Consider the following 24,091-nt stretch of genomic DNA (forward strand, 5'->3'; position numbering starts at 1 on the left):
CCGCCTGTGTCTCCCATTCCCTCCCAGTGAAAGTTTGCCACTCCCAATTATGCCACTAAAAACAAGTGTCAGGTGGAGCTGTGGCCTGAATCCCTCTAAGGATCTGACTTAAAAACAACAGTCAAAAAAAAGTCGTGTTTTACGTGTGTCATTTCAGGAATCTGTTGAGAGGGCAGCCTCAGAAATAGGTGCCGTATTGTTACAGAAGCAGCACTGAGCTGGAGTAGAAAACATGGAAACCCAATGGTCAGGAGCAAAGGGAGACAGGAATTTCTTATGGCCAAACTGTCTTTAAAACCATACTGATTACAAACATGCTGCTGGAGTTCTAGAGTAGACATTAATGCCAGAAAGCAACTAGAAGGAACAAACTATCTTGAGATTCACTCTGTCCGATATTATCAGTGTGATCTCCAAGAACAGGATTTTCATGTCCAGTAAGAATCCAGATGCTGAAAGGGGCAGACTGATGAGAGGAGGAGGACCTAACACATATGGGACAAGAGAACTGAGCGGACTCATGTGTGATACCGGTAAGTAGGAAGAATCTAGAATCAATGATCAACTGACTGAACAAATTGTGTCTAGTACACGATGTAATATTCTCTTCCGGTTTCAGCTGCACCTGTTTTACCATACTGTTGTTCTGGTTACTAAATAAACCATTCACTAGCTAGTTCAGCCCACCTGGGACTTTCTTGTTGGTATTAGGGATGAACTTTGCCACACCACCAGCAAATTTTTCTAAGTAAAAAGCACTTACTGGCACAGCTCCTTCTGCCCATACAACAATCCTTTGCTCTGTCAGCTTTTAATGCCCAATTTTAATGCCAGACATTGTTTAAATTATCAGTTTACAAAACCAAAGTGTGCCAATATATCTTTTCCAATAAGCCTCTTTCTAAGTTTCTCCCTTGGGATGATTTAAGGATAATGTTTTAGGATTCTCAAAAACAGGAAGAATTACTACTTTCAGTGGCATAGTGCCAGCTGTTAACATGTAGCTCATGCAAGACCAGGTGCAGCCACTAAGTAATCAGATTTAACTTCAAGGGGCTTTAGGTTAAAAATTTAGTGCTGCTTTTCATTTTTGTATATACAAAACCAATAAATTCTGTCTTTTTAGAGACAGAGTGACAGGCATTTTAGGAAGACATGCAAATGCATTATTCACATTTGCATATTTCAAAAAATTTTTCTTTATTTCAGGTATTTCCAGATCTTATTTACTCACCTCCTGCAGAGTTCAAATGATTGCTAGCTCCTGAAATCTTTGTATTATAGCAGCATCTTCCTCCTTATATCTGAGTAATAATGTTCAGTAGCAAGAATCTGTACTGGTTATTTTAATATTATAATTATAGTACTGAAATCATAAGGACAAATGCATCAGTCAAGGTGCTGTTTATAATGAAAATATGCTTTAACTTCTACACAGAGGTCCAGTTCAACCAGCATCACTAAGAAAAGTGTGCAGCTTCCTTAACAGATATTAATTGAGTAAAGTGAATCCCATGAAGCCTCCACCAAAACTGCCCCTGTTATTCTGGCAAAATTTAAAAAGTTTAATGCAGTGAATTTTATACAAATTCATTTTTGAAAAACCTTTATTTCACTTCCTAATGTAACAAATGCTTTACTCTCCTTTCCTTATAAAGTATATAAATACTCATCAACTCATTAAAAAAATACATAAAGCCAGATGGTGCAAAGAAAATGTTTCCATGGGGTTGAAATTTACAAGATGAATGGTGATTAGAAGAATATTCTTGTTGTCTAATTAGAGAGTACTTGTGTTCATTCAGAAGTGTTTGCAGAATAAATGTCGATTACATTTGGTAGGTTTGCATCCTCTCGTTATGACCAAAGACCCACGCACAGAGAATCAAATAATAAGTGGTAATTTTAGAACAGTAAATGTGAGGAAAACAGAGCCATGGGGTCAGTCAGAGAGAAAAATAATGATTCCAGAAACCACTGGTTGTATCAACTCAGCAAAGTTGTGTTAGTAGCTGGGCCAGGCAAAATGGAAGAAAAATCTATAAATATTTAACAGCAGCCACCTCTGAGCCTCTATAAAGACTGTTACAAAGGAGATAAAGCTGCATTTTTGAGTTACCTTATCATAGAATCATAGAATCATTTAGGTTGGAAAGACCTCTGAGATCAAGTCCAAATGTTAACCTAACACTGCCAGTTCACCACCAAACCATGTCCCTAAGCACCACATCTACATGTCTTTTAAATACCTCCAGGGATGGTGACTCCACCACCTCTCTGGGCAGCTTGTTCCAATGCCTGACCACTCTTGCAGTAAAGATATTTTTCCTAATATCCAACCTAAACCTCCCCTGGTGCAGCTTGAGGCCATTTCTTCTTGTCCTATCACTAGCGACTTGGGAGAAGAGACCAACCCCCACCTCGCTACAACCTCCTTTCAGGTAGTTGCAGAGAGCGATAAGGTCTCCCCTCAGCCTCCTCTTCTCCAAACTAAACAGCCCCAGCTCCCTCAGCCGCTCCTCATAAGACTTGTTCTCTAGACCCTTCACCAACTTCGTTGCCCTTCTCTGGACACGCTCCAGCACCTCAATGTCCTTCTTGTACTGAGGGGCCCAAAACTGCACCCAGTACTCGAGGTGCGGCCTCACCAGTGCTGAGTACCGGGGCACGATCACCTCCCTGCTCCTGCTGGCCACACTATTGCTGATACAAGCCAGGAGGCCGTTGGCCTCCTTGGCCACCTGGGCACACTGCTGGCTCATGTTCAGCTGACTGTCAGCCAGCACCCCCAGGGCCTTCTCTGCCGGGCAGCTCTCCAGCCACCCCTCCCCAAGCCTGTAGCGCTGCATGGGGTTGTTGTGACCCAAGTGCAGGACCTGACACTGAGCCTTGTTGAACCCTGTAGAGTTGGCCTTGGCCCATCGATCCAGACTGTCCAGAGCCCTCTGCAGAAACTTCCTACCGTCCAGCAGATCAACACTCCCGCCCAAATTGGTGTAACCTGCAAACTGGCTGAGGGTGCACTCAATTCCCTCATCGAGATCATTGATAAAGATACTAAACAGGATCGGCCCCAGCACTGACCCCTGGGGAACATGGCTTGTGACCGGCCACCAACTGGATTTAGCTCCATTCACCACAACTGTCTGGGCTCAGCCACCCAGGCAGTTCTTTACCCGGGAAAGTGTACACCTGTCCAAGCCATGAGCAGCCAGTTTCTCCAGGAGAATGCTGTGGGAAATGGTTTCAAAGGCTTGTTCCTTGCTCCTGAGAAATCAGCCAAGTGCATTGCAATGTCTGTTCTGCTCCTGGCAGAGGTTGCATACTCTGCTTGTACTGGGTGGTTTGTACTTCTGAAGGCAGCCAGGAGGTTGAGATCACAGTGAACACCAGAGGTTTTTAAGTTTGGCGCAGATGATAATACCTTCCATAATATCTTCTATCTAGGGAGCAAAAAACATTGATAAACATTTGTGAATTAAAAATGCAGACATCTCTGGGTTACGCCTCTCCCCAATTCATTCAGGAGTCAGAATGGAAGCAAGTCTGAGTTTGTTACATTTAAAGTTGGCTTTGAAAACATTGAATAATAAAATCTTGTGCAAGTCAAGTGTTAGGGACCACTGTCTATCTTGCTATGAACTTCCTTGCACAGTTGTTGCCACCATGACCTGCTACACACCAAACACAGATTTGATTATGACAGAAGGAGAAAATTCCAAAAGACCTTTTTTGGAGGGGACACACTTGCTCTTAACTGTGGGAGTTCAGAAGTGATACGTCTCACTTAGCAGCAAAGCACCCCACCAGCACTGGCATTTTTCTGTTTTGACCTGCATTCCAGGTGCCTCTGCTGACAGCAAGGCGGAAAGCTTGAGAATATTGTCCTGTGAATGTTTTCCCATAGGGTTAAAACAAGACAAATGCAGATTGACATTTTGGGGTTAATTCTGCACTGGATTATATCCGTGCAACGACATCTGTCTTTGGTACTGTAAAATATGTTATCACTAGATTATTTCGACGTGATGGCTATTAAAGAGATTTCACTGGCTAGCACTTTACTATCCATGCAAATATTTATTAATATATTTGATGCAAAAGAGTTGTTATTCAAATGGAAATCTCTTCATAGGGGATATGCAAGGAATTTTTTATTTAAATCTACATTGCAGACTACATTCTTAGTTTAAATTGAAGTAATAATTTGAATTTTTGGGACAAAGGCCACTTAGGACATTACCTGCATAGCATAGATCAACAAGCATTTGAGGATTAAACACAACATTGTCTCTAAGGTTGGCCAGTTATTTAAAAACTTGTTGCTGTCCAGTTGAATAAGTACATTTTCAAAAGTACTGATTGCATTTAGGAGTTCATTAATGATCTGAAAATACATAAGAACTCCTGCTATGTACTTGTGTAGCATCAAATGCAAGGCTACCTGTACACGGCTAAGACGATGTACAATATCTAACCATGAGACACAGAGGGCTGTGATTCTAGAGTCCCCAGGTTTTTAATACTAGTATTTGTAGCAATCACAGTGGTGTCAAACAGAGCAGAAACCTGACTAGTAATCAGGAACTATAAGAAAACTCATGATAAAGCACTAAGTTTACAATCAGCCTTGTGGACCTAAAGCTTGCTCATATTTCTGCCTTTTAGTGGATTTTTTTCTCCCTGAAGACTAGGCTGAGGAAGAAGAGAGGGCATTTGGGGCTTCACTGTTGAAGCCAAAAAGAACTAAACCAACACCAGAAATACACAGTATAGCTGGAAGGTTATGTGGCTTTTTTTGTAGGCATCCTAGGCTGGGAAAGGGGGACTTACCAGGCAAAAACCTCACTGAGTCCAGAGTGAACCAGCAGCTGAGTACATTCCTCTGCATGCCCAGACATGCAGCAGCACTAGGACAGAGCCAGTGAGCCTGACAAAAATAGCGTCAAAAAACTTGGCATAAGAAAAGGTCCCCAAAATACTTTCCTGTACCTGGGAGGAAAAGAAAAGAGTGTAAAAAAAATGCTTGCATTGCTTATTCAGTTATATGAACTGCTGTCTTGCTGATGGCTTACTTTTGCATTATCATCTTTTTTTGTTTAAAGTACTAAGTTGCTGGAAAAGTTAGCTTTGAACAGGGCAGGACAAGATTTCCTTTTCTCTTGAATCCATCTACCATATCAAGCCAAGACATTGATACCTGTCAGCCCCAAAGCCTCATGCTTAGACTAACAGCAATATGTGGCAAGTGCCCTTTGGATCGCTTTCCCATGCTGAGGCAGGTAGTTGCAGGACTAGCTACAGAACATAGCCTACCTTTTGGACCTCCCAGGAATCTCCCTCCACAACTACCAGAGGCGGTCTGATGCTCACAGCAATGAGCTTTGTCACTGGAGGCAGGATTAGACTTTCAGGACTCCAATACCTCCCGAGGGAGGAGAGATAAAAAGGATTACAGCTAAATTATCGCCATTTGCAATTTAAGATGGAGGTTAGAAAGAAAAACTTAGTGGAGAAACCCAGCTGGTGTCTGGTAACAGAAATGCATCCTGCAGCCTAAGGAGGTGTCCCTGCTGTGGTCTAGGAACCTCCAAACAACACAAATGCATCTGCAAGGAAGGGCCTTGGCTGCAGCGGGGAATGAGAGAAGCTGCACAGTATATCAGTATTTTCACCTGCACAGACAGTAAGTCAAGATCTCTGTCTGGTTTATAAGTAATCTTTGGAAGAAAAAAGTAAATGTCCCTCTGATCTTGCTGAGACACAACAAATGACATCTGAGATTTCCGTATTTAACACAGAATATGTCACACTGATGAGTCAGCCATCTGTATCAAGGTGTCCCACCTTGGTATGTATGGTCTTCTCTCACTAAATGTTTTCCTTAGTGTTTACTGAGGCACCAGCTTAATTCTCTTTGCCAAAGGATAAAACAATTACTTTACTTAACAGCTATTTACTACACAGTAAATGCTTCAGAGAGAAATAAAAAAAAAAAATCCTTTAAAATCCCCCAAAACTAAACCTAGTAGTATTGTTCATAGCATAAGTTATGGAGCAGCAAATGCAACTCTTGTGCTTCTGCAGAAGAAACACACAAGCAGAAGACACTTAAGCTTTTACTGGACTTAAGTGCCAAAATGCACCTGTGGTTGAAATCCACCGAGGTGACATCTCACTGCTTACAGGGCCAGGCACTGTGCCAAAGCAAAGAAAACACTCCCTATCCTGGAAGCATGGTCCCACTCTGAAACACAGCTCTGTAAAAGACAAATTTAGAACTTTCCCTCTTCTTTAAATCAAATGGGCTCTATTTTCCTGGCTGCAAACTCTGCCTGGAACTGGAAAAACAACTTGGCCCTTCACTGTCCGTCATAAACATCCTGCAGCCAAAACCAAAGCATTACTTGCATCTGCATGACCAAAGGACTGTAAATTGGCCTCAGATATGAACATCATGTTCGAATATGTGTTTACTAGTCACTGTTAATATAAGGTTAATACAAGGTGCTAACTGTTTCTAACATCCTGTTTTGTGACAGGAGCTATTTCTCATCCTTTACTAGGCCACGTTGCTCTTAGCTATACTGCTGCAACTGAACTGAAAACTTCAGCAAATAATTTTTATGAAGGTGTACTCCAAGCTGACAGTGACAGGGACTTTATCGTGCCACTCACATCAGGAAATAGAGCATGGAATATACAGGAGGACCAAAACTGTTTAAGGAAGAAGATGCTTTTTTTACTACTCTCCATTGGCCGGATCATATTGGAAAGATACTGTTGCACAGAAGTAATTCTGAAGTTTGGAAATACATAGATAAATAAAACTACTTCAAAGTAGACTTTTTACTCTGTCTCTTCAGTATAGCTGACAAAAGTAAAAAAATGTTCAAGATTCCTAATTCTCCATCTGCCCATTCCCCTTCTGCAGGAAGAGATCTTTCTTGATCTGGGCTGTTGGCCAGCTTTGAGTCTGATAGGTTACTCCAGTTAGGAAAAAAAGCACCTTTGATGCAGTTTGGTTTATTTACAAAAATATACAGACCTGCTTCTTTGAGTATACAGTATAAATCAAACTGCTGGAAACAATTTCTTTAAGCATAGCTCCTTCAACCAGCACTTGACCCAAGAACCTTTTTGTTATGCTTCTCTTACTAGTTATCCATCGAGTACATCTCAAAATCTGATCTAATTCACACACCAGAGTTACTGATGAGCAGCTGTGAAGCTATTGCCTGCCCCAGCATGGGACATACTGCTTAGACTTCCATAGTTCAGCAGTGAGGGTTTAGTGATAGCCATGGCAGGACTACTCACTTATTAATGCAACACACACCCTCTCACAGCAGGCCCAGGCTGATGTTCAGGAGACCTGGGAAACATGAATCAGTGGGTGATTTTAACGGAGCAAATTCTTCCTGCAAGTGTAGCTGTCTCGGGGGTACCTACTGGCAAACCAGTAGTTAAGCTAATTGAACAAAAGCTAATATAGGTGCATGAAATACGTTTTCTACACCTTTAAAACTCAGCCATACCTATAGGAACTGAAAATCCCACCATAAAAGCTTTCCAAAAAGTCACACAGCCAACGAGATGCTGTTAAAAGGTGCAACTATTTGTTTGTGGTGGGTTGACACTGGCTGGATGTCAGGTGTCCACTGAGCCACTCTACCACTCCCCTCCTCAACAGGGCAGGGGGAGAAAATATGATGAAGGGCTCACGGGTCAGGAGAGATAAGAACAGAGAGGTTGCTCACCAACTACCATCATGGGCAAAACAGACTCAACTTGAGGGAATTAATTTATTACCAATCAAATCAGAGCAGAATAATAAGAAATAAGAACGAAGTCTTAAAACACCTTCCCCCCACCCCTCCTTTCTTCCCGGACTCAACTTCACTTACAATTTCTCCACCTCCTCCCCCTGAGCAGTGCAAGGGGGATGGGGAATGGGGGCTGTGGTCAGTTCATCGGTCAGTTCATCACATGCTGACTCTGCTGCTCCTTCCTCCTCAGGGGGGTCTCCTCACACTCTTCCCTTGCTCCAGTATGGGGTCCCTCCCACAGGGTGCAGTCCCTCAGGAACAGACTGCTCCAGCGTGGGTCACCTGCAGGGTCACACGTCCTGCCAGCAAACCTGCTCCAGCGTGGGCTCTTCTCTCCAGGGGCCACAGGTCCTGCCAGGAGCCTGCTCCAGCATGGGCTTCCCACAGGGTCACAGCCTCCTTTGGGCATCCAACAGCTCCAGCGTGGGGTCCCCCGTGGGCTGCAGGTGGATATCTGCTCCACCGCTAACCTCTGTGGGCTGCAGGGGGACAGCCTGCCATACCTAATAAAGAGTTTCTTTCTCCGCTGTGTCCATGGAAAGAAAAGCTAATCCTTGTTTCCTCGTTAAAAGAGTTCAAGCACATTAAACAATCTCTCTTCAGTCATGTGATTAAATTTACCTTTTCAACTGCAGTTCGGTACATTCAGATACTATGTAACTAACTGAATATAACTTTTCAAAATACATTTCTTGTTGCAGGTAACAGAACCTCTGAGAAATGCGAAGATATAAGTCAGCTTTTCCCTCTGGGTGCACTTTTCACCTGGAAAGACATTTCCCTTGTGAGGGTGGAGCTGGTAGGCAGCAGGTTGTGTATCAACAACTGAGAAGGAAAATGTTCAAGGGGAATGAAGTCTACAAGTCTAGACAGACTATTAATGTCAACAGCCAGCACCAGCAGGGCTATTATTACTTTAATAAGATCCAAAGATTATGAAGAAACATTTATGTTTGGTCATTTCCTGCTGCCCAAGTGAGTCTGGGTCCCTGGTAATTATATTTCAGTTGTTTCCAGCATCCATTATTACCTGCAGAACTCCAGAGGCTTTGCATATTCATGCAGCCTCTACTTAATAGCAAGACATTAAGTAATGGTTTTACTATTACTGTATTTCATTTCAGTAACTAGCCCTTTTTATCATCATCTCTGCCAGATGGCTGTTCAGCTGCACTTTGAATCACAAAAAGGGCCACTGCCTTAGGAATAACACTAGGTGGATAAATATCCCTGAAAAATTATGGTCTCTCAGTCAGAATGGAGAGAGCTTCATCCTACACCTGAGACAATTAATGGGCTGTGGATGGGCAAAGCACATGTCCCACATTAATTCTAAATAAAAATGAGAAGTAAATAAGTGAAATATGCTAAGGGGTGTGGCGTGTGGGGGATGTGATACTAACCAGTCAGCTTACTATGTGTGGCTGAAACTAAAAAGAGAAAAGCAGGAATGCATCAAGAATCCAAAATCACTTTCCGAGGAATGGTTGTTTTCAGATCACAAGTCAGAACATGATTTTGTCTTTTCAACAGCTGCACTCAATCACTGCTTAATCACAGCCTGGGCAGCGTGATGGTATTTAAAAACTCTGCCAGTCCAAACCAAATCACAGCCTAAGGAACTACAGGCCTGAAGGGCATCAAGGGGTGTTTGATGGCCATAGATTGAACTAACTGGTTTTGTTTACCTTCTTACTGTAGCAAAGAGGTCCGATCCAATGCAACTATACTTTAAATCACCTTTTGGGCTCTGTTTTTATTCCTTTGTTTTCTCAGAAGTGTTTGTGCATGTTATTTGCAACATTTCAGCTAGCTGCACGTTCAATGTGATTCCCAGGACTTCTCTACTTTTCAACAAGAGGGCAGCCCGAGAGCTAGGTTTAATGCACTTGTTGTTCCACCTTTCGCCTTGTCTGCTCTGAGAGTTCTCTGTTGAAAAGGGTGTCCTTAAACAATCTGCTCCTGCTGCTTCCTTGTGCACCCCATGGGCTGATTTGGGTCAGCAAGCTAATCTGATAGAAAACAAATCCACAAAAGCCCAAAATATGTATTTTCATTAAATTAGCTGGAGGCTACGTGAGACTAACAGGAAAGGTGGTGGGAGCGCACCACTGGGCACTGCACTCCCAACACAAAAGGAAGTGAATCCTACTGACTGCAAAGTGTGCTAGCTAGTGAGCCCACAAAGCTCTGGCATTTAAGAGCTTACTAGTATTTATAAAACACTTGAAGATTTACACTCTTAATTAGCAAAGCTACACCTTAATTCTAGCTGTGTTATCTGTTCTTAATTGGAAATTTTCTTCACATGGGAATAAAAAAAACAATTAGGATTATAAGTAACCTTTCAGAAGTCATACAAATGTCAGTTCATTTCCAGAAAAGACTGAATTTTGTCTCTTACGGTATAATGAAAAGTTTATTTCAGAACACAAAACCAAATATTACCCATAAAGAAAAAAAGAAAGTGTGGCATTAAGAGAAAATTGGGATACCTGATTGAATCTAAATAAGCAGATTTTCCTATCTGGGAGTTACATTCCTTTTAGCCTGAAAAAAAGCAGATTTGATTCATGCCTGAGCTGCAGGTACAGGGGTTTTAGTTTCTTTCTCCCACCCTGATTTCCTTCATAACCACACAGGGCAGCTAACCAGCCACCTCTCCACCCACATGCACCAAAGCTTGAGAAACCAGTAGATAATTTTGATCGTATTTGACAGAAACAGATTTCAAAACTTACTAGATTCCAGCAGGCAGTCTGAAGATTATATGGCCTAGCCACACCAAGTCACGTCTGTTTACCTGGTCCTGAGGAACAGAGATACCGAATTTGGTTTGTCCAGCACATTAGTAGCAATGACAAACCTATTAACTGCTGATACAGCACATGACTTAAGAACAGGGAGGAACTGCATGGAGATGCTATAGTATGAGCAAGGGTAGGAAATGCTAGAAGAAAGGACTAAGCTGAGGGAACTTGTGGCAAGGCCAGACAAGACCATGGGAAAGCAGTCTTCACAGTTCTGCTGTTCACAAAAGAAATTAACAAATGCACTTCCTAGGTATAATTATCTGCCTGCTTTAAGCATCCAGGCATAATGTTAAGGGAAGGACCTATTTAATTTTACTGGGTTGCTGAAATAAAAAACTGAGAAACCAAATGTATGCTGGAAGTGGATCATCACACTGCAATCAAGCAACAGCATTTACTGTTCCATAGGGTTTCCACATGAGAACAAGGCTCCACAGTAGTCCTAAATGTAGCAGAAGCAAGCATCCTTTGCCCATGCAAACACTTGCCAAGATGTTAGCACTCCTCTCTTAACATTGTCTCAGTCTCTATAACAAGTTCAAAGCTGATGCTCTCTAAAGTCAAACTTGCCTCCCAAGCAAGCCTCTCTGGGACCCGGAACTCTCGGCAGTCTCTACCACATTCTTCTAACACAGCCTGAACAACCTCCATTTCTACTGCCTTTGTACTCAACGTGGAGGTGCCCTTGCCACCAAACTCTGTGTACACTCCTTTCCAAGACAACTCTGTTATCCCACCAGGTAAGCGTTCTGCCATCCTGCAAAAGCTGACAAAAAGCATTTGACACAAGTTAACTTTACTACAAACCAAGATAAAAGGCCTGAGACCATAAGAAGGAGGGTTTTGACCCTCCCCCCCAGTTCCTCCTGGAAAAGCATGTTTAGCTCTGTATATAGAATGCTCTTTTTAGACTCAAAAGAGTTCAGCAATCCACCTCCTCCCGGTCCCAGAAAATAAAGTCCCTCCCACATAATTTCTAACTAGAGTTTAGAGTTTACTCTCTTTTCAACAGAGTACCAGGTATTAAATACTGGATATGAAGTTTCCAGCTAAAGATTAGATTGAAGGTAATCTCTGGTGTGACAAAACTAATCAATCATAAGATATCTACAGCAGAAAGTATTCTGCTACCTCCTGAAGAAGTTACACTTCCATGCTTTGAGCAGGAATGGAAAAAGCTTTAACCAGAGCATTCCAATATTGTGTACCTCTGTGCTGGTTTTGGCTGAGAAGGGGTTAATTCTCCCCACCGCGGGGGGGCGGCTGCCTTTCCAGCTTCCCGCGCTCTGCCGCGTGGCGGGGGGGGGGGGGGCTGGGAGGGGCGGGGCCGTGGCGGGGGCGGCTGGCCCCGACTGGCCAATGGCAGGTTCCTTCCGTACCACGTGACACCGTGACCAGTACGTTAAGGGGGGGCAGTGGCGGCTGGGGGAGGGGCGGTGACGGGTAGTGAGTGGCTGCGGCGCGTGGGGTTTGTTTTGGCGGTTCGTTCCCTTCCCCCCGCCCCTCCACCCCCCCCCTCCACCCTCCCCCGGGGCTTTGCGCCTCTCGTTGTTCTCCTTTACATTGCATTTCTGTTGTTGTTTCTCTTAATTCTAGTTATTGAACTGTTCTTATCCCAACCCAGGAGCGTTACCCTTCTGATTCTCTCCCCCATCTGCCGGCGGGGCAGTGAGCGAGCGGCTGTGTGGGGCTGAGCTGCCGCTAAACCGCGACAGTCTTTGTGGTGCCCAACGTGGGGCTCAAGGGTTGGAGATAACAACAGCTCCTGGTCAGAGCAACATGTTGTCCTTTTTGCAGTTGGTGTTAAAGATTGGTGTTGGTTTGTTGAGTCTGCTGTGTTCTGCTGTGATTAGTAATGTTTTGCCTACAAGATTTTTTAAACAAACACTCGTTTTCAGCTTTATCTGGTATTTGGGGTTTTTGCTGAAACCATTAGGGTACTTTGGATGCCACCTTGTTGAGGCAATTAGCAATTATACCTCCTCCTCGGAGAGATCTTATATGGAGGAAATACAGAATAGTACCTTTGCAACTTTGTTCTATGATGTCTCTGCCTCTATTACAACAACCTTTTTGTATCTTGAACATCCTTGGGTGGTTAAGGTGCACTTGTTGTTAGGTTTTGGGCATGTTGTTTTGGTTTTGACTAAGCAACTTAAGAATATCACCCAGAAATCTGCCCCAAGGCTTGATAGTTACGAGTGGCAGGGCATGTGGGATAGCATGGGCAAATACCTAGGGCAGTGGGCACCCCCAGTGTTTGGAGTTTCACCCCCAAACAAGTGCATAATCCTGAAAAACTAGTGGAATATTTGGAGAAAGTATGTTGTTATGCTGGGAACTCCAGAGAGACACAGATAACTGCAACGTGCTGGGGCCTGGCCCACCCATACTGAGCCCTGCTCAACAGTATTCAGTGCCCCCAGGGGGAAGAGAAGGTCTCTGGATTGAAATGCAAAGTGACTGGCACTGCAGCCACTCAAACCCCCAGGACAGGCACTGCAGCCACTCAAACCCCCAGGACAGGCACTGCAGCCACTCAAACCCCAAGGACAAGTACTGGAGCTGGCTCAGAGAATCAACCTGTACCAGTATCACTTGCCCCCATACACAAGAAGAAACCTTGGAAGCGGGTGTCAACTCCTTTAGAACGGGATGATGAAAAAGCAGGGCCGTCACAGGGAGAGGAGGAAGAAGTCATAAATGAAATAGAGACCACCCGATCCCTGTCCTTGAGTGAGTTGTGAGATATGCGAACCGTCGTTCAGGTGAGCACATTGTCACCTGCCTGCTCCAGTGCTGGGATAACGGGGCCAGTAGCCTGGAATTAGAGGGAAAAGAAGCCAAACAACTGGGTTCCCTTTCTGGGGAAGGGGGCGTTGACAAAGCAATTGGGGAAAAAACCACAAGCCCTCAGCCTCTGGAGGCGACTCCTGTCTGGAGTGAAGGAAAGGTATCCCTTTAAAGAAGATGTTACATATCGCCCAGGAAAATGGACAACTATGGAGAAAGGCATCCAGTATCTAAGGGAATTAGCTGTGCTTGAGGTGATTTATGGTGACCTGGATGACCAACAGTCATCCAAAGATCCAGATGAAGCTGAGTGCACACGACCCATGTGGTGGAAGTTTGTATGGAGTGCACCATCCTCATATGCAAACTCATTGGCAGTAGTGTCCTGGAGAGGGGACGAGGCACCAATGGTGGCGGATGTGGTTGGTAGACTCCGAGATTAAGAAACAAATACCTCTTCCTCGCACATCTCTGCTGTGAAGAAACTATCCTGAGAGGTCCAGCCACTCAAAGAAGATAAGTCCTGCTCCCCACCTCTACAGAGTAGTGTCTGAGCTGTTAGGACTAAGCATCCTTTGGCTCAAAGGAGAGGATACACACCACAGGCCACCCTATGGTTCTACCTGCGTGACCACGGAGAGGACATAATGAGGTGGGATGGCAAGCCTACCTCAACCCTAGAGGCACAGGTACGTGAGCTGCAAGGGATAACAATCACTCAGGGAGGTTCTTCCAGGAAAGCTGCTGCTCCAATTTCCAGTGAGCAAGTCCCCAGACAGAGGAGTAGAAGCGCTGATTTTATTTCTGAGCTTAATAGAGAGACTCTTGATTCAGATTTACAGGAAGTGAGTTGTGACTGCCATGATCAGGACTAGAGGGGCCCTGCCTCTGGCCAGGTGGAGGAAAGGGATAACAGGGCTTACTGGACTGTGTGGATCTGATGGCCTGGCACGTCCAACCCACAGGAGTATAAAGCTTTAGTGGACACCAGCGCACAGGGCACCTTAATGCCGTCAAACTATAAAGGGGCAGAACCCATCAGCACTGCTGGAGTGACAGGGGGATCCCAAGAGCTAACTGTATTGGAGGCTGAAGTGAGCCTAACTGGGAATGAGTGGCAAAAGCACCCCATCGTGACTGGCCCAGAGGCTCCGTGCATCCTTGGCACAGACTGCCTCAGGAGAGGGTATTTCAAGGACGCAAAAGGGTACAGGTGGGCTTTTGGTGTAGCTGCCTTGGAGACGGAGGAAACTAAACATCTGTCTACCTTGCCTGGCCCCTTGAAGGACCCTTCTGTTGTGGGGTTGCTGAGGGCCAAAGAACAACAGGTGCCAATCACCACCACAACAGTGCACCGGCGGCAATATCGCACCAACAGAGACTCTCTGATCCCCATCCATAAGCTCATTCACCAACTGAGGAGCCAAGGAGTCATCAGCAAGACCCACTCACCCTTTAACAGTCCCATATGGCCAGTGTGGAAGTCTAACGGAGAGTGGAGGCTAACAGTAGACTATCGTGGCCTGAGTGAAGTCACTCCACTGTTGAGTGCTGCCGTGCCAGACATGCTAGAACTTCAGTACGAACTGGAGTCCAAGGCAGCCAAGTGGTATGCCACCATTGATATCGTTAATGCATTCTTCTCAGTCTCTCTGGCAGCAGAGTGCAGGCCACAGTTTGCTTGCACTTGGAGGGGCGTCCAGTACACCTGGAATCGACTGTCCCAGGGGTGGAAACACAGTCCTACCATTTGCCATGGACTGATTCAGACTGTACTGGAACAGGGAGAAGCTCCAGAACACCTTCAATACATTGATGACATCATCGTGTGGGGCAACACAGCAGCAGAAGCTTTTGAGAAAGGAGAGAAAATAGTCCAAATCCTTCTGAAAGCTGTTTTTGCCATAAAACTGGCCAATGGCAGGTTCATTCCCGTACCACGTGACACCGTGACCAGTACGTTAAGGGGGGGGGCAGTGGCGGCTGGGGGAGGGGTGGTGGCTGGGTGGTGGGCGGTGAGTGGCTGCGGTGCCTGGGGTTTGTTTTGGTGGTTCATCCCCTTCCCCCTGCCCTGGGTTTCGCGCCTCACGTTGTTTTCCTTTCCATTGCATTTTTGTTGTTGTTCTTTTTTATTCTAATTATTGAACTGTTCTTATCCCAACCCAGGAGCGTTACCCTTCTGATTCTCTCCCCCATCTGCCGGTGGGGCAGTGAGCGAGCAGCTGTGTGGGACTGAGCTGCCGCTAAACCGCAACATTATTAGCTGAACACTTTCACTACTGAATGCAGCCTTAAAGCAAAGCCAAGCAATCAAAGTACACATGCTGATCTTCAGAAAATTTAGGTGGGGCAGGGGTGCACCTTTGTTACAACATGACTTGGCACTTCATAGCTGCTCCTTAAGCTGTTAATGTATGAGACTTCAAGAACAAGTCTGTTGCAGTCTTCTAATGTTCTCTTTAGGAAATACCTGAAGTGGCATGATTTTTGAATGTGTGATTTGCACTAGTGCTGGTTTTGTACAGAAGCCAGTAATTTGAGTCCCTGGGAAAAATGGAACTTTTTAATTTGTACTCTGTGACTCACGTATATGACTGATTTCCCAATCCATGCTCAATACACATTTGGTTGGAGAAATACCCTGCCATAGCGATCCCAAGAAGTTGCTTAGTTTAACACTAAAAGAACAGTGTTCCCCTTTTAAATGGGGGAACACAAGTGCGTTGCTAAGACCAAACTAACAGTGCTTCATAAAGCCCCAAATACTGACATTCTGCAGACACTGTCCAGAGCATGTTATTGGCTTCCCATAGTCATCCTACTACACTCCACTGAACCTTCCTCTTTCTTGAGCACCTTTCCAATAAGTGTAACCAGGTCAGAACTGCACAACTTCCTCCCCCTAACAGTCTGTAAAAAGCCAGCATGTTACTAGAAAGGTCTTGTCACTGCAGATTGTCAAGTCTGCTATGATCTAAAGCATCATTTGCAAAATATGACCTTAAACATACATACTCATTTCAGGACAAATACATCAAAGTTTATTTTACTGACACTCTCCAAACAGCCTGCCAGAGAGACATGACAGTATTTAAAAAAAAACAAACAACAAAAAAAACCTGTAAAGTTTCTAGCTCGCATTCAGTGTAAAACTTGGAGGTAAAAACAGAAGCCTGGAGTAAAAATATTAAGTACATTTCCAGTCCCACAGTGCAGAAAAGCAGTAGCAATGGTATTTATGCTACATTGGAAGTGTTCCCATGTTCAATTCCACATATATGTTTCTCTTCTATATAAACGTCTGAAAACTTATGTACAAACAGGTTGTCCAACATCTCTTCTTTAATATAAATATGTATTCTTCATGACTGAAACATTACAACAGTTTGATCAAAGAACAGAAAACTCCATTTAATATTTTTTTCTAATGGCAGTATTCAAAAAACAAAACCTTGAACCCAAATGACCTTAAGATTATAGGTATTTCTTCACCATAAAAATGCATTACTTATTCAACATGCTAAGTACTATTGCGTACATAAGTCACTTGAACTATAACAATAAGGTCTGAAGGACATGTGCTGGACAGCTTGTTCTAGCAAGTGCTAGCTGTAAGATCATGTTTCACAGAAGAATGCATAAGTACTAGTGTATTTTTAAATAAAACACTACAAACTCAAGTATTGTCCGCACACTACTAAGACTTAAGGCAATCGAGTTGGGAAGCTTCAGTTTGGCATAGTTGTATTAAGCTCTCCCCCTTTCCCCACTAATACATTTTAATATGTTAAAAAAAAGGTATTTGTAGACAGCTGATGATAAAGTTTCACTATACATATTTACACAACTCAGTGTAAAGTGATTGATCAGTAAACCAGTTTAATATCCCCGATTACACTGAGCTGATCCAATTTAAGCAACAGTTTCTCCATCACCTAAGTTTTCCAGCATGGATTTCTAAATTGGTATGAGAACAGAGAAAATATTCAATATCTACCCTTCTCAGTGTAACTGATTTTATGACTTGCATCCATTCTTCAGGTATTCTAGAATTTAAGGGTTCAAAAGAGATTTTACAGTCAAATAATATTCAACTTTACAAACAGCAATTATTTGCAGCAAAATACTTCATATATAAACATACGCACAGTAGATCAAAGTCAACAGGTATTTCTTTATGGCTTTTTTTCACTGAGGTACTGTTATAATATCCAGCAACAGGATGCAAATGTTCATATGGTATGAACGCCACATTCATAAGCTGTGCTACCAACTCAGGACAAGTGGCAACAGACTGCAAATCCAGCTTCACTGCAGGACTACAGAAAAAGAGTCTTCCCTTCTATGTGGAGGGTCTCAGTGCAAGCAACATAAAGCCTCAAAGGCAACCGGCATAAATGGGAGAAGTCAAAATGAAAGCCTCACCCTATTAAAAGGAGAAAAATTAATCATCGCAAATTAGAATCTCACAGTCAGGCCATTTCTTACCATTAACAGCAAACATTTGGGACTTAATATTCTAAGGCAGCAAGGGCAGATAACACAGCAGCCACACAGTAAGTCTTGAAACATGTAGTTGAACTCTTGCATCTGATCCTTAATCTAAGTGCATGCACAGCCAGACTGCTATTGTAATACCACACAAGGTGAAGTGCTGGCAAGCCAAAGATGAACACTGTCAGAAAAGATGTTTACAAGCACATGACTTGAGCTGATGCCACAGTAGACATAAAACCCCTGGTGACCACAAGTTTATTCCTCAGCTGTAAATCATCTTCGTGAATGTACCTTTAGTTGCACCTTTCCCTGTTTATTTTGCACAGCAGGGAAATGCAGATGTGTTTAAGTTCTTAGTCACAGTACTTCCAATCCTAGAACTCTTAGCATAAGGGTTTTACATTAAGATAGCGATTGTTGCTGTATATATATCTAATATGCCACCTTTACATCAGAAAATGATGGGGTTTTGTTGTTTGTTTTTCTTTTTTAAATGAAGTGGCCATATGGCTACTCCAGCCTAGACTTATGGTTTTATTACACCTATGCTAAAAACACCTTTCTGCAATAAACAGAGTGAAATGGAATTCAAATTATGCTCAGCTAATCATGGCAACTTCCAACCAAGTTTTTTTTAACCCTACAAACCCATTGAACAGGCTGCAGATGCTTGAGTGAGTTCTTTATATGATACAGCACAACATTTAAAATTCAGAGCTTAGCTACATACAATTCATACTTTAATTTATATACACTTTATGACATATCACCACTTAGATCAACAAATTCATCATCCCTTTTGACCAGATCATCTTCATCTTCCAAGTCCTTCCAGGTGCTAGTGGGTAAAGCTGGTTTGATAGACTGTCTCTGAAGTAAAGCAAATGGAAACAAGGATGACAAACGGGCAGAATTTCTCAGCAGTGGAACAGAATGTACATCTCCAGAAAGAGCTTGACTATGTTCTTCATCCATTTTCACCTGCAAGCTTTGCACTTCTTCCATCAAGTCCAAAATCTTGGCAGCTGTGGCTATTGTACCACCACCATGAAGCTGGGCTTCAGGGATCCATCGTAAATACCGTTGTGCCCAGACTTTGATTTCAGGACCATCGATGCGAGGTAACAGAAGACCATGATAGTCAACAGGTTTACTATGCCAGCTATCATAAAATTCCCTGAAGCTACCCAGAGGTTCATATGAAGAATTTATGAACTTGCCAATTCTTTTACCCAGAATGTTTTTAATTAAGTGATCTGTTTCCTCCTTGAAGAATCCTCTCTTCGTGGAAGATTTTGTTTGTGTCAATGGCAAAGAAAGTTGTCGCTGATGCTTTAAGAGGAAAGAAAAGAAAAATATGCTGAGAGAAATATTGATGGTACTTTAGAAAACATCTTAAGAGGAAGAAACATAACTTGTATTCAGAAAATACTGACAAGCAAAGTCACTTAAACACAGCCACTGCTTTGCTATATAGTATAAAACTGTTACTCTTCTATGGCTAATACACCAAATACTTCACACAGCGTACTTAGTATTCCCAGATACCTTCCCTGCACTGTAACTATAGGAATGAATTAACACTGAATAAAACATTTTTCTTTTAAAAATGGAGAATACTTTCCATATTCAAGTATTAGACTTCCATGCTTAGTCTAAACTAGTGACACGAATAAAAGAGCGCTTGATTTAGAAGGATTTATCCAGTGGTTCCTCATTGCATCCCATGGCATAAGAGTTCCCCAATTAACACTGTAGATCATACTGACAGTATCTCACCTGAGAATGCTTTGTACTGAACAGAATTTAACCAGCAGGGATATTTCATTCAACACAGGCTACCCCAAACAAACTTTTCTTACTGAATGTGTGCTACTTTCCAGTAATGAGGTTGCCAACCCATAATCCTCTGTACCCTAGACAGTTTTTGGTAGTGGTGGTCACTCTTCCCCTGCCTCCAAGTGCATGCACACTCTCCATTACACTCAGACAATGTCAAGGAGGCAATTACAAACCTGCTATGTATTTCAGTTAGGTACTCCGTGGAACAACAAAATAAATTAACTTCAAACATGTCAGTGCAACTCACCTGGAAGTTAAGTCCCACGAGTTACCACTACACTTGCACAAAAGTATGAAGAAAAAACCCCCTAAGTTCACAGCTATGCACAGTAACTGTAAAATAGTGATTTATAACTGAGGTGGGTGCAAACTGTGTTCTTAAGATCCAGCTGAGTCTGAGGTGTACATGTATTTTGTCATTTTAAAAACTTTGCCCCCAGTACTTCCACTGTGAACACATTTGAAATATCAGTTGAGCAAAATATTTTTATAATTTAAAAAAAAACAGTTAAGCAGCACATATCTTACTTTGAATCGTGTGGTTTTCCGTTGACTTTTATCCATTTTTGGCTTCTCTGCATAAAGAGGGTTGTTCAGGAAAGCCTGGGCCTTGGGGTCAAACTGCACAGACCAGTCCCACACAGTAAGAAATCTGAAAGGACCACTTTGTGACTTGAGGCTTTCACCACTCTGCCAAAACAAACAGGTCACAATACTGCTAGGAAGGAATTCGGACCAAGTCAAGGTGAAATTAAGAAACTGGCTTTTCACAGAAGAAACTGGAGTTGCATCAACACTCGCAATAGCTGACCATTATTAGATGCAAGTGAGTACAAACACAAAGACTATACACTTCAGACAGCATTTCATTTCAACAATGCAATTAGACAGCACCAAGAATGCCTTTCACAGTTGAAAATGAGGTTAAATATCTAAGGAAAAAAAATAAAGTTTTGAAAATTGGGCAGGAAATACTTGAATTCTGCAAACACAGGGAGCATGTTAGGAATGTGGAATAAACATCTCCAAACTTCAAAAGTTAACTGCAGTTATGCAGTGCTACCAGGTTAAATTTTATGATCAATGCTTTATATACAAGACAGTGATCTTTACTTTTTTTTAATAGTCTCTGTGCAACCTTGCAGAGGATACTCCCATTGCTTCAAGTTTCTTAGGCTAGAGAAAAGCATGAACCAAATGTAAATCAACATTCAGGACATGTTGATTTTTGAATAGGACAGAATATACTATACAAGAATTTTGTAGATAACTCATTCATCAGGACAGCAGGACGTTCCTTGTAGGTTAAGAAGCTCCATTTTAACTGAAGAGCAATAAACATGAACTTATAGCCACCCATTAGAAGTAATTATTCCTGAGTTAATGTTCCTTTTGTCATCATAAACTCCTAAGCCCTGAACTTGACTCCTTACACCCAAAGCTGCACTCATGCACCCTTCAAGGCACCACCCTTCAAATAAGTATGGAAAAACATGCTGCTCAGGAATTTTTTCTTTTTTAGTGTTTGCTGCTTTTTAGTCAAACCTGCTCTCCAACGCATTGCATCCACGAAATAACAAACCCTTACCGTATTAATGTCCTTTTGATGTTGAGAGTTGAAGAAGAAAGTGCTAAAAATAGGCACATAGAGGCTGTCTGACAAGACAGTTAGGTAAGTTTCTGTGAACTCAAATGCTGGAGGATACTGTTGTACCAACTGCCAAACACAATTTAGGAGGAGCAGAAAAACAGGAGCCTAAGTAGAGAAGATATTGCATCAGTTTCAGAATAAAAGTATGTTACACTATGGAGACTATTTATTTTCTAGTGTTTAGTGTCTCCAAATACAAATCCTAAGGAAAGCAGTCTGGTTCACTACAGAACTGCTGCATATAACTTTGGCTGAACTCTGAAGTATCATCTGAGCTACCCTTGGCCAATTGTTGACTGAAGAGATGGACACTTTCTAACCTGAATCTGCACACATTAACTTGCTATGAAAGTTGCTATGCAGCCTGTTAAAGCTGGCAAAGCAAAACTAGTTTATAGTAATTCTTGATCAGAACTAGTAAGTTTACACTTTTGATTTCTATGCTGTATAGATATACATCTGTACATATCTGTATAGATATCACAAATACATCTCATCTATTCCCAAAATATAAACAAAAATAGTAAACGTTGCAGTCTCACCACTCTAAGACAGTATAAAGTTAAACTCTAGATGTGACAATAGGCAATGAACTTGCGTTATTTCTATGGACACTACCACCATTTAACACAGTTTAAAAGGACATAAGAAACATGCCTTTTGCCTTTAGAAAGACTCCAAGATTGAAAGGGAAATTTTACATTTGTTCTCTTTAGTTATAAAGACATTGCTGAACTCTAAACGGCAAAAAGAGCGACACAATACAAAACATCAACCCACAAAACACAGAAAATTCAAGATCCTCAGAGTAACTGGTACTTCTGAACTGACCTCTAAATCCCTCCTTATGCCAAGTAAACTTTTAAATACTAAATAAGTAAAAAAATCATACCTCCTCTTTGCCACTTCTGTGTAAGTGGTTACAACGATCCAAAAAGCCGTGTCCTCCAATTACCCACTCCTTCTGAATAAGGCTCTGAAACCCTGACTTTGTTCTGCTGTATGAATCCATCATCACTTGAACCAGACTAGATATTACGCAACACAGATCAGTAGCGCTCTCTTCTGCAGAAAAGCACAGAAACCACGTTGTCTACTAAGCCATTCTTAAAACTTTGGGAAAGAAAGCAAAGTATTGCTAGCTTCACATAAACAAATTGTGTTTCAAGATCAGAGATGCAAACAAATTCTTGCAAGTGTTATCGCAACAGAGAGAAGTTAATCCATGTTTCCAATATCTCTTACATTTTTACAAAGAGGTTTCTTGTACACTTACACTAGGGTAATACTTTGGCAATAAAACCTGAAAAAAACCAAGCTTTTACTACTATAACTTTGGCCTCTGTGCCCTTCAGTCTCACACAATGCACATACTGCCCCTCCTGCTCTATGCTACCAGGCCAACTGTCTGCCCTTACCTCCTATTCTGCGTGCATCTTTTCACAAGCTGTGAATTGCTTCTTCATGCAACATATATTCTTCACCCTTCAGTTGCTTTCTAGAAAGATCTCTTCCCCATGCTAGGTTCCTCAAATGGCAGGGTGTGGCGAAAACAACAACTAAACTACTAATCCAGAAATAGCTTAATGGTTAACACTGAGTTTGGTTTTCCATGTGATTACTTTACTCAATCTAGGAAAACATGATGTGTACAGTAAGTGTATTCTTTCATGTATTTTTAATAAAGAGGCTACATAGTAATCAGTGTGTATCTAGAACATAAAAACATCCTTTTTCAAAGATTTTATATTCCATGTTCTTTGTGTAGGTGTGACCTCCTGCCCCCTTAAGTACAGCAAAAGGTCTAAGAGACATTTAATAAAATACATTAGGAAACAGGAACGCATAAACAATTTATCAGCAGATTTCTCATTCACAACATTTCTCAAAATCTGGAACTAAGCTTACCATGTTTTTTTAACTACAGGAAGCATTTCCATGAGTGTGAAAGATTCAGGTGTCTGGTACTTTGAATACTCTGGATTTTATCAGCCTCTACCATAATTATAAACTTACAGCTTAAGCTACATCTAAAGAAATTAAAAAGAAAATTTAAAAAAATATATAGATAAATTTCATTAAATTCTTACCTATAAGGAGAACATTCGTATGCTGCCTTTCCAAACACTCAGCAACTTCTATTGCTTTCTTCAAGACTCGCCTGTTGTGGTACAGGAAAAAGTAAGTGAACTTTTTCATAGCATTTTTACAATGAAGTTCCCCTAAAAGGGGTTAAAATGTCATACTACTGAATCTTGACTAGTCTTAAAACAACAAAACCCATCCTCAACTTGTGTAAATAAAGAACTGTTTAGCCTCAAGAGCAAACTTCCAAGAGGTGTCTTAATTTGGACCTTGGTCATGCATTTGCAGTTATCTTTGTACTTTTGTAATATAACACTTTATTTTGGATTAATAGCACCCATCACACACACACACTCTGAAGTATTACATTTGCTAAAAGCCAGATCTGTATCCTGGAAAGACTCAATATCACCACACTTACATTCTAACCTACTAGATCTCTCGCATAATCTGGTTTTAAGAGACAGAAGGATCAGCAATCAGATCTTGTAAACATGCAGACGACGCTTATTCAGATATTATCATTACACAAGGAAGACTGAGTAGAATTAAAGATCATATAAAACCTGAATAACACTGTT

The 24,091-nt window shown here is 42.1% G+C and overlaps 1 protein-coding gene across 1 annotated transcript in view; it reads right to left on the bottom strand.

The window, feature by feature from the left end:
• Positions 1-16,535: 16,535 nt before the first annotated feature.
• MTMR12 (myotubularin related protein 12) overlaps positions 16,536-24,091 on the bottom strand; it is a 38,307-nt gene continuing 30,751 nt past the window's right edge. Inside the window, exons 12-16 of the mRNA XM_064439595.1 lie at positions 23,516-23,586; positions 22,318-22,490; positions 21,363-21,530; positions 20,303-20,464; positions 16,536-19,264 (exon numbers count right to left, since the gene is read on the bottom strand). Coding sequence (XP_064295665.1) covers positions 18,689-19,264; positions 20,303-20,464; positions 21,363-21,530; positions 22,318-22,490; positions 23,516-23,586 — 1,150 coding nt within the window. The 3' untranslated portion in view covers positions 16,536-18,688. The remainder of the gene's footprint in view (positions 19,265-20,302; positions 20,465-21,362; positions 21,531-22,317; positions 22,491-23,515; positions 23,587-24,091) is intronic.

Source organism: Phalacrocorax carbo, chromosome Z (genome assembly GCF_963921805.1).
Source record: "Phalacrocorax carbo chromosome Z, bPhaCar2.1, whole genome shotgun sequence".
NCBI lineage: Eukaryota > Metazoa > Chordata > Aves > Suliformes > Phalacrocoracidae > Phalacrocorax > Phalacrocorax carbo.